The following is an 11,012-nucleotide window of genomic DNA, read 5'->3' as shown; positions in this document are numbered from 1 at the left end:
CCATCGATGACTATTTGGGGTTTTGCTGTTTTACTTTTTATGGTGAACTAGGTGGGGTTGACGTTTCAGACCTTTCTTGTTTGTTTTAATTACTATGCAACAACATCTCAAACGGCCCCCGTAGAACGTGGGGCTACTTTGAAGGCTCGGGAATCTTTCAGTGATTCCGTTTCTGCGCATGCAAATTGTCGTGAGTTCCAGGACGTGCTGCTACCAGGCATCCGCCTCAACCACCCTGTTTTAACCCCCAGCAGGTTGTCAGCCTCCCCTTTGGGAAATGAGAGGGCTAAGTGCAAAGGTCACATGGCTTGCCGGTGACCCAGGCAGAGATTGGCACCCACACCTCCCAGGTGCTGTTTACTTAGTGATGTAGTCTCGAAGTGCAGACAAATTTTGGGATGAATCGCCCAAGAATCCACCTTCCTTGGTGGGATGAGCCATCTGGCCCTCAGGGGTGGGGGGGGGGGAGGCCAGCAGGGGTGTTAACCTCACAGGGGCATTAGAAAAAAATTACCTCTGGGTCTCTTCCAACAGAGGGGGCCTCGCATGTGCACACAGAACTGAGCTGCAGAGACGTCTGAAGGCTGCATTTTCCAGAGGAGCTCGGAAGGGTCCTCTGGGGGCACTTGAAACTCCAACTTTTCCTCCAAGGTGACGGCCAAGTGCCCTAACCTGCATCACCCAGCTCTCTCAGAGGGACACAGGTGGATTCTGTAAGACACAGGTGGTAAACGCACAGTGGGGGCGCGAGGAGGGAACTATCCTACTGATCATTATAATAATATTTGAGATTAGAGTAAGGGGATGTGGCCTCATCCCCCCGCTTCCCAGGGCTGCTCAGGCGAGGAGACAAGATTCTGCCCAGAAGAATGACCCCAAAAATATACTTTTTATTTTTTGCATCACCTTTTGAACAGTGGTTCTCAACCTGTGTGTTACAACCCCTTGAGCGGTCGAATGCCCTTTTCACAGGGGTCGCGTAAGACCATCGGAAAACACGTATTTCCGATGATTTGAGGAACTGAGACACCGCTCCTCTAGCCGTCTTCAGGCAGGTCCGCCCACATGCAGATAATCCTACATACGAGCACCCGGAGTGAAGACAGCTACCCATGCTATACCACGCCTCAAGACAAAATTTCATTTATTTGTCATTAGAAATAAGTATTGCACAATATAGAATGACATATTGTTTTGTGATTAATCACTATGCTTTCATTATGTTCAATTTGTAACCATGAAAATACATCCTGCATATCAGATATTTACACGACGATTCATAACAGTAGCAAAATGACAGTGATGAAATAGCAACAAATTATTTTATTAAAAAAAGAAGAAAAGAATTGTATGGTTGGGGGTCCCCACCACATGAGGAACTGTATTAAAGGGTCGCGGCATTAGGAAGGTGGAGAACCACTGCTTTAGAACAAGACACATGAACACAGAAACAGAAAGCCACCTCCAAGTCCTAATACCCGCTCAGAGCGTTGTCCACTGCAGCCTAGCAAAGGGTGATGTTTCCCCAGCTGACATGTGAGCCCAGGGTCAGCCACCTCACAGTCCTGACCTGAAACGAAACCCGGGGCTTCTCGTCAAGCCGTGGACAAAAGGGTCAGTCTCCGCTTCAGCCCAGTCACGTCGGGAGGCCTGCAGACGTGCAACGGAGAAGAGAACGAAAAAGAACCAACCCAGCGACCACAGGAGTAAAGGCAGCTAAGGCTGCCAGTGTTCTGGCGTCCTGCCCCGGTGGACGTGTGGTCACCAACGTGCCCCCAGGAGTTAGGTTCAGAAGAGGAGAGAAAACCGACACGCCCACAGCTTCCCAAAGCAGTTCACTCAGTTTGGGATTTAAATATTTATTCTTTTCGTACAAAACCACTTGAGCATGCCCCCCCCTACCCCAGGGCTTCCCGCCACCTGCGTGGTGCACAGAACCCCAAGAAATGTTCCTCTGGGGTGACAACTCATGGGAGACGTCCCCAGGGCACGGGAAAGGCTACTGGGTGTCTCTGGTCCCTGCCAAGCTAGTACCGTGCGGGTCTGCCAAGGATTCGCACCTGGAAGCAGAGCTCTGCTGTGCAGGGTACCATTTAGACTGGGATGCATCTAGAGCGCTGTGCAGGGAGTCCAGGCCACGCCAACCCCAGCTGCCCCTGCAAGGAGCATCTACCAGGCTGATATGTACCTCTGAGCGCATGCAGCCCCCTTGGGCCACAAACTCACCCCCGAGAAGCCGCATCTTCTCCAGCAGGTCATTCCTGCATATGGCTGAGTGGCCACACAGCGACACTGTCCCGAGGACAGGCCATCTGGGGCCACCATCGCCTTCCTCCAGTGGTTGGACAACAGAGGAATTCTTATTCCGGAAGTCTCTCTCTTCCACTCCCCTCACGTTGGAAGCAAGCGGCCAAGTGTTCGCGTCTGGGAAGCGAGAGGTGTGGAGGCTCCCGGGACCCAGCGGGGACCTGGGACTCCATGAGCCAGCCCAGTAGCCCGGTCCAGGTCAGCATCACAGATGACGCCACGGGGCCGACGCATTTCCTGGGCTCCGTGAGACAACCAGGAAGTGAGCCAGGCCTGGGGCCAGCCCTCTGAACTCTGTCCATGGCAGCTAAAATTAACTCACTAATTATAGGTCTGGAAATCAGTTCAGGTTGAGGGGCTTGGTGGTGGTGGGGGGGTGTCTGTTTAGTGTGCACACCAAGAAGCGCAGTTTATTCTATTAAACCCCGGGACACTTGATTTAGTCCACAGACACCGAGAAGCTCACGATTAGGAAAACAGAAGGAATGCAAGTGGAAAAGAACTCCCGAGGCGGGGAGATGCGAGCGGAATTAACTTCTTTCTCCATGAATGCTCCTGGGACCAAACACTTGTAGGGCAGGCAGAGTGCTGGAGCCCAAACCTGCGGAGTTCACACGCACACTCAGAAAATCCCACAACAGGCCATCATCCCCTCTGGCCCCGTGGGTCACCAGGATGGGCAGGACAATGGCAGTTTTATTTTTCTTGTAGTTAAAACTAAGCCACGCCATTCCAGGGCCATCCGTGTCCTGTTTCTCTAGGGATCAGCCTTGGGGGCTCCCCCCACCCTACTTCTCCCCCTGCAATCAGTGAGGCTTCAGGAGCCAAAGGCCCACCTGGATCCATTCCTCCCAGGGTCTCCTCGGCAGCGGCTGCCAGGTTTCGTTTTCGTTCTGCCCCAAGGTCGCTTTGGTAAACTTGGAAATCAAATCCAAACCCAGTCCCCACTGTCTCCATCTTCAATCTCTCTGTTGTCAAATCTCTCCGCAGAATTCAGCTTATTAAGCCTTATCAGATGCTTCCTGGCCTGGAAGCCCCCCCACCCCCACCCCAAGTGGTCACCTTTCTTTCACACGGGTCTGACCATGTGTGTGTGCACCCTGGCCAGGCCTAAGCTCCTAAACCAACAACAATTAAAAGCAGGGAGCATTCCTTAATTCCTAATTCCAACCTACTTACTGAGGGCATTTTGCGGGGTGCTTTTCAAAAGCCCAGAGTAATGAATGTGTCCGACTCCCCAATGGGGCTTGTATTGTACTCTAATCCTCCACCCAGCCCTTCCAGAGGTGAGGGAGGAACCTGATAGACTGGAGCTGATGTTACCTGGCTCAGGTCACTCAGTGTGTGTGTGAGGGGGCAGCGAGGGAGCAGGGAATGGCCCCGGCAGGATAGAAGCCCATGCCAGGGGAGTTAAAGGCCAGGCACGACCTGTGCCTGACTTGCCGTGCCAAGAGTTCTATTTGCCGCAACCTGCAGATTTGCGCTGTGTCCCTCGTCACTGATGTGGGGACAGCGAACTTTTTGGAGGGGGGATGCCCTCAATAGAAAAGAACTCTGGCAGTACAGTGGGTTGAAAGTGGGTCTGCTAACTTCCAAAGTCCGGGGGTCGGGGGTCCAGCACACCAGCCACGCTGAGGGATAACGATGAGGCTGTGTACTCTTGTAACGATGGATAGTCTCTGCAATTCAATCCAGGGGGGTTGCTGCAGGTTGGAAATGACACATGGCAGTGGGTGGGCTCAGTTCCAGAAAGGAGCCCTGGTGGCCCCAGTGGGTTAAGCACTAGCCTGCCAAGTCTAAGGTCGGCAGTTCAAACCCACCAGCCACTCTTTGGGAGCAAGATGGGCAGTCTGCTCCCATAATGATTCACCAGCTCAGAAACTCGAGGGAGCAATTCAACTGTCCCACAGGCTCCTTGTGAGTCGGGACCAATTTGATGATGCCGCCTCCCCCAAGTCCCCCCCTCTTCCACCCCATGTTTGGTTTCTAGTTTCGGAATCTTTGGGTGTATGGGGAGGGTCTTGGTACCTTAATTGAGTGGATTAAGAATCTCATACAATTTGGGCGGGGGAAGCTTTCTGCCTCTCTCCTCCACCCTCACTCAACCCGTTTCAGCGTCTGTCAGAAAGATGAGGATATTGTGCCTAATTCAAAAGTAAAACACAGCTCCATGCAAGAGCGCACCGAAATGCAGTGTGTGGCTGCCGTGTTACCGGTCTTGCTCCCCAAGCACAGCCCGCAGTGAAGGACAGCCTGCACACACTGACCTCTGAGCTCCGCAGCACCTGGGAGGCTGCCTGTCTGGCCACACACCTCTGCCCCTCCCCTCACTCACCACTACCTCCAGCCCAGGCCCTCCTTGGCCCAGGCACCTGGAAGTTGTTACTCTCAGCTCACCTCCACCCTGAGAGGGCTGTAGAAGGGGCCCCTCATGCCTAAGGGGAGGGGGGGGGGAACGGGGGCAGGCCTGCTCTGCCAACACTTGCTTCCTATGTCCTTGGAAAACCTTGTCTTCTGAGCCCCCAGCTCCCCAGGGGCTGCACACCCTGCCCCCACCTCCCCTAGGGCCTGAGATGTGTGGGAAGGTTTGGGGCAGGGCTAGTCTATTGTTAGGGGTTCTGATTAGCAGCGGGGCTTCTCTGCCAGGGTCAGTCTGGCACCCTGTGGCAGCTTCATTCCTGGGCTCCACCCACCCCATCCCTAACCCCCCATGATCTGCAGTTGGTGACCTTGTATGCAGATCTCTAGAACCACCCAAATGGAAAGTCTGGGCTCACCCCACAGATCGGGTGGAATAATCCTGGGGCCTTGCCACTTGGGTTTATCTCGTGCACTAGATTGGAACATATGGACACCAGACTTGCCAACATGGCAATGCCAATTCCCAATGACCAACAAGGCCAGCCTTCCCAGCCCTCCCAGCTCAGGCAGGTTTCACTCAGGGAGTGAGTCCCACCGCCCCCCACACACCCCACAGCTGGCTAGGGATACAGAAGGCTAGGTGACAGACCACCCTGACATGTCTGTTAAGATACTTGCTTCTTGAGGACTTGGCAGGAGTGGGGCTGCTGGGCCCCAAACTCCTGCCCCCCCACCCCTGGCATACCCCATTAAGAGTTAATCTGTACCAAGTGCTCAGAGGGTAAGGGTCTGAGAACCCACCCCTCCCCCATTCCTCCAAGAACTAAAGGACACACACACCCTATAAAGCTAGACTGAGGCCAAAGCAGGCACAACCTGACAGAGCCCTTTACAGAAGTCCTCTCTCGGGATGGCATGTTGCTGCCCGCTCCTGTCCTGTGTTGAGTGTTCTGGGAGAAGCATGAAAAGCCCAGGGCTCATCCTGGGCTTCTCCCCCCTCCCTCCCCCCCCCCCCAGATTCACTTATCCCCTCCAACAGGACAACCATCCTGGGACTCCAACAATGATGGAGGGGGAGTGGGGACACAGGAGCAGGCCCCCTCAAGTCCTATTTCTAAAGGGCAGGGGCTGTGTATCCATCCAAATGGTTTCATTTGCAATGTAGTCCCAACCCTGCTAGAATGGAAGCGTCACCTGGGAAGACGTGAGCTATTTTGTCTCTGCGCAGCTGCGTGCGGTTTTAAACGATTGACCATCCCAGCTGAACCTCCATTTCCTCTTCTAGAAAACGGTGAGACCGTCTCCGTTTCTTAGGGAATATTTCTCGCTGGTCTCATTAAGCTGAATGAGACCAGACACAAAAATCCTGTAGTACTGGTCCGGCAAAATGTGTACCTTAAGAAATGATGTTCAGTGTCCTCAAGGTGGCTCATTCAATGACCCTTACAACAGAAGGTCCTGGGCCTTCCTCACCATCGGCGTTTTGAATCCACCCCGACGGCCACTGCTTATGTGAAAAATGTGTTGTTGGATTTTTAAATCGCAGGATTCCTCGAAGCCAGGGACCAACCTCCATCAATCGCTCCCTTTAAACGTGCACAACACCCCTGCCATCATCCCCGTTTTGCAAACCCAGGAGATGAGGGTTAGAGAGGTGAGTTAACTTGCTCCTGTTGACAGCATGTCCAAGCCAGAACAAAGCTAGCTGCAAGGAGACCTCGCCCCACTCCTGCCCTGCAGCCCCCCACCCCACCTCCTTACTCCAAAGCTGCTTCTCATGTGAAGAGGCAGTCATTGGTGGTCACCCCGTATTTCCAAAGAATGGTCTCACCGCTAAGAGGGGGGAGCACTTGAGGGGCCCTTTGCAAAGCTTCAATGGAGCTGCTGTGTAAACGAATTGTTTTCGTAACAAACTCCGGGCTGCTGCGGTTTTCAGGGCTGGCTGCTAAGGAAAGGCCAGATCACCTGCTCCCTCAGACAGCAAGCACCCCAGAAAGCGTGATCAGTTTTACCTTCTCCCCCATGGAGTGGACTGGGTGCAAAAACCACAGGGAAGGTTCAGGCACCCAAAGCCATGTCAGGCTGCTCCTCAGCCTCCACCCTTGCCACCAGCACCCTCTTTGGCCAATGATCCTGGCACCAGAAGACTTGCTCCAGCCCTTTTAACTGTTGGCCCACAGCCCCCCACTCCGGGGGTGCCTCCTCCCAAGGCCCTGCTGGTGCTGAGACCAGTGGGAAGGCCCCCAAGAGCCAAGGCGCTCAGCTTCAAGCACCCCAGAGGGAAAGGATGGCACTGGAGGGGGGTGTGCCAGCCAGCTAACTTAAGTCTGCCTGAGGCTCTTGCCTCCTTAAGCCTAGGGTTTCTGAGTCTTGGAGTTCCTTAAGCGGGCCGCCCAGGAAGTCCCTAATCTCAGGATGCTAGCTCCTGGGCTCCCATAGAGAAGTAGTTTTGTTTTGCTCTGGGTCCAACAATGCCACTCCCCACCCAGGGCAAAATGTACTTCTCAACAGTGGTGCAGTGATTACTCCTTGGCTGCTAAGCAGAAGGTCAGCAGTTGGAATCCAACAGGAGCTCCTGGCAGAAAGGTCAAGCCTTCCACTCCTATAAAGGAGGAGTCTGCAAAACCCACAGGGGCAGTTCCACGCTGCCCTATGGGGTCCGAATTCGCTCAAATGCAATCAGTTTGAGTTTGGGGTTTGGCCAGTCAGTGCCTGATTTACACCGAACTTCGATTTGGGGGGAGAGATGGGAGTTGCCCCATTTTCCTTCCAAAGCTACTGCCTTTTGCCTGGGCCCGAGGCTGATGAGGCGCGAGCAGGGGCGGCGACGAAATACAGCATGTGGCCCATCGAATCGCCATCACTTTATTGTATGGTCACCGTTAGTTAACTTAACTATAAATACCACGGTGTGGAGCGCGGCGGCGCCGCCGGCCTGGCTGGAGGGGCGCCGACCCTCGCGGTCTGTACACTATTTACACGCCGTTTCTTTCTCTCAATCCCCTCCCCGCAAGGCCGCGCGTGTGCAAGAAAGTAGCATCGTGCGTCTGTGCAAGTCCTTCGAGTTAGCCTCGGGCATCGCCGGCCCATGGCCGTCAGCTGTCCGAGTCCAAGTCGCTTTTACCTTCTTCCCTCTTCGCCGGCGACGCCTTGGACGACGCCTTGTTCCACTTCTCCGCGTTTTCCGACTCCGATGACGATGACCTTTTCTGGCGCCTCCATTTGGCCCGGCGGTTCTTAAACCAGACCTGTTGCGCAACGGTAGACAATACAACGGTTAGACTCAAATTCGCGCATCTCCCAAAACCTCGCCAGCCCGGGAATCCAGCGTGGCCAGAGGACAGCCCAGGGAGAACTCAGTACCACCACCCTCCTGCACTCCCCCAAGCCCCCTTGAGCCCACCAAGAACAGGCGGAGACCCCGCTCCGCTGCGAGACACTTCCCCCCAACTTCCTGGGCCTAAAAGCGCGCCCCGGCCTCCGGGGAGCGGCGGTGTATGGCGCAGCGAGGCCCGCGCTGGGCCCGCGAGAGGGGCGAGTGGGCGCGCTCACCTCCACCTTCTCCTCGCGAAGGTGCACCTTCCGGGCCAGCTGCTCGCGCGTGCCCACGTCGGGGTACTTGGTCTCCTGGAAAAGGTTCTCCAGCGCTTCAAGCTGCTCATCCGTAAAGATGGTGCGGTGCCGCCGCTTCCGCCGGCAGTGCAGCTGGTTGAGCAGCTGCAGCTCGGTGCGCGACAGCGTGCCCACGTTCATGTAGGGGAGCATCTGGTGCGGCACCGGGGACACCAGCACCGAGCCCGGGCCCTCGTAGCCTGCGGAGGAGGAGGACGCCGTCAGCCAGCCTCGCCCGCGGCCCGGCGCGCCCAGCCCACTGCCCGCCCCAGACCAGCCCCGGTCTAAAACAACATAGCAAAGCGGGGGGGGGGGGGGGGCGCGCAAGGGAATAGGGGTGCGGGATGGAGTTCCACTCGGGAATCTTAAAAGCCTGGTCTCCCCAGGCAAGCACTGAGTAGCGGCTTCGCCAACTCTCGCCGAAAGCTTTCCGCCAAGAAGCAAGCAAACTCCCGCTCCAGGCAAAAATGAAAGTGGGAGGCGGCGGCAGATTTGCAAGGGGACTGAAGTTTGTGCAAAGTGTAAACAAAGTCGGGCCCCCCCCCCCTTTCCCTCCTCGCCCAGGGGCCGCGAGCTGGACCGGACCTTACCTGGGGGCGTCGGGACGCAGGAGCACGGCTGGGCGCCCAGCGGTGGCACGGCCCCGCAGCAGGCCGGGCCCACGGGCGCCGCCTGCACTTGCAGCTGCCCGTAACAGTAGTTGTAGCCCAGGCGGGAGCCGCCGACCGCGACCGAGAGGCCCGCGCCGCTGGGGGCCACGGGGCGCGGGTAGAAGGCGCCATAGTCCGAAGAGGCGCTGCCGCCCGTGCCATAGAGCGCGTCCCCGTGCAGGGCCGGGAAGACGACGGGCGCCGCCGCGCTGGGCGCCACTGGCAGCACCGAGTCCTTGCCGCGCGGCCGGGCGGCCAGGATGTTGTCGATGCTGAACATGCTGGCGGGCATCCCCGAGCCCCGCGCTGGGACCGGGGGCGGCGGGACGCGCGGCAGAGCGAGTCTCCGAGAGTGGTGGGGGCTGGGGGGGCTCCTGCTCCTCCCGTCGCGGACCAAAGCGAAAGAGACGCAGCCGGCGAAGACTCTGTGCGCGCCCCTCCCCGCCCCCTGCGCCCGCGCCCGCGCGCCGGCTCCGCCCGCCCCGCGCCGCCGCGCGCCCAGCTCAACCCGCGGGAGGACGGCGCTCGGGCTGTTCGACCTCTAGTTGGTTTTATACCGAGTCGACGTCATCCTGGATTTAGTTCCTGGTAATAGGCAGATGACAAACAGAGCCCGATTTGGCCCTTTCTTTCCCTTGGAGGGGGGTGGGGTGCGGTGGGTGTTGGTGGGAACTGGAGGTGGGTGGGGGGGCTTAGAGCGGGCGGCGGGGTGTAAGTGCTAAAGGGGAGAGGGTTCTGCGGCCTGAACAGAGATTGTGGATTGCAAATTAATGAAATTAACCTAATCTTTTCCATTCCGCGGCCCAGCAGCCAGCGGGACAAACTGGGCGGGTGGCCTAATTACCCAGGGTAATCTCATTAATTCCATTGTGCGGCCGCAGTTAACAACTCCCTCCACCCGCCCTCTCCGCCCCCACCCTTTTTTTTGTTTTCCCTCAGATTGGGTCCTATTATTGGGTGCGATTTCCTTTGCTGGTAGCTCACAGTCATTGCGGCCCATTTCACTGGGGGGCTACCCTCTTCCTTTCGCAATGTGTGTTAGAATATGTGAGGGGCCGCGTCCTCGCTCCTGCACCTCCGGATTGAAAACGACCCCCTTCCTCAGAAGCAGCTCCCCTCCCCTGACATACCCCCCCCCCCGTATCGCCATTGTCTTTTAATTTCGCGCTTCACTCTTGCACCCAACTGGTTGCTTTTCCTTCCCCTTCCCCCCACCAAAAAAACCCCCTTTGGTTTTAACTGAGATCAAAATTTTGAAAGGCTAAGACAACGGAAGAAAAAAGTACTTCGTGTTTCCCAACACCCACCCCGTCCGTTTTCTTTGCCCAAGGCCTTTGGGGTCTTAAAATTATCTGTGCAGCCCCTAGGCCCCTACACATCCGAGACCAAATTCCGCTCGTTAAAATTCGCCACCAAGAGTAGCTGTGGTCTCAGCTTTATGTGTTGTAAGCTTTTTCTGAAGTGGGGCATCTGCTGCCTTTCCCCACCCTGCTCAGCTCCCCTGCGCCCCCATCCATAAAGGGACCTTTGAGGCTTCCTGATACCCATCCCCAACTACGAGGTTTGAGTTTTTCCTTGCGACCTGCGCGCTGCTGGCCGGGGCAGAGTTGGCCGCGAGCGAGCCCGTCCTTCCGTGCGGCAGGGCCGCCTCGTCCTCCCCGGGCCCCCGCGGCCTGCCTCCAGCCCAGCGCTGCTCGCGGCAGGCGGCCTCGGTGATTCGCTGGAACTTCGGCGCGGCACGGCCGGGCTGCCAGAGCCGCGGGAGGCGCAGCCAGCCGCCGGGGCGCACAGGCGGCGAGGGCCCCGAGAGAAGGTAGGCGGCGGCGGCGGCGCGCGCGGAACGAAAGCAGCCTCCGGGACCCCGCGGCTCCGGCGCCAGACCGCGGCCAGCAAAACTGCCCTGCCCTGGCCCTTCGCGCAGCCCGCTCCCGCCGCTCCTGGGGAAGGAACCGAGTCCGGTCCGGGCGCCAGCGCCTCTCTAGAGGGGGTGAGGATGGGCAGGAGGCACCTTGGGCTTCCGGATGGAAGGCCGCGTAGAACTCCACGGGCTTGGGGGGCGATTATCTCTCCAGCTAATTAACC

At 57.3% G+C, this 11,012-nt stretch overlaps 1 protein-coding gene across 1 annotated transcript; it reads right to left on the bottom strand.

Moving 5' to 3' along the window:
• Positions 1-7,644: 7,644 nt before the first annotated feature.
• Positions 7,645-9,222, bottom strand: GSC (goosecoid homeobox). The gene is made up of 3 exons (XM_075531889.1): positions 8,871-9,222; positions 8,221-8,480; positions 7,645-7,916 (listed from the first exon to the last, which is right to left on the bottom strand). Exons 1-3 carry the CDS (start codon positions 9,220-9,222, stop codon positions 7,764-7,766), a joined length of 765 nt encoding a protein of 254 aa, XP_075388004.1. The 3' UTR covers positions 7,645-7,763.
• Between the last annotated feature and the right edge of the window lie 1,790 nt (positions 9,223-11,012).

The sequence above is a fragment of the Tenrec ecaudatus genome, chromosome 14, assembly GCF_050624435.1.
Source record: "Tenrec ecaudatus isolate mTenEca1 chromosome 14, mTenEca1.hap1, whole genome shotgun sequence".
NCBI lineage: Eukaryota > Metazoa > Chordata > Mammalia > Afrosoricida > Tenrecidae > Tenrec > Tenrec ecaudatus.
Note: the sequence above shows the minus strand (reverse complement) of the source record. Positions and strands in the feature narration are given on the sequence as shown.

Bases quoted from the DNA above. Each gene is read 5' to 3' on its own strand.
- GSC (XM_075531889.1), bottom strand. From the start codon at position 9,222: ATGCCCGCCAGCATGTTCAGCATCGACAACATCCTGGCCGCCCGGCCG. The intron at 8,481-8,870 runs GTAAGGTCCGGT...CCTCCTCCGCAG, and splicing joins CTGCGTCCCGACGCCCCCAG to GCTACGAGGGCCCGGGCTCG. The intron at 7,917-8,220 runs GTGAGCGCGCCC...GTTGCGCAACAG, and splicing joins TTCGCGAGGAGAAGGTGGAG to GTCTGGTTTAAGAACCGCCG.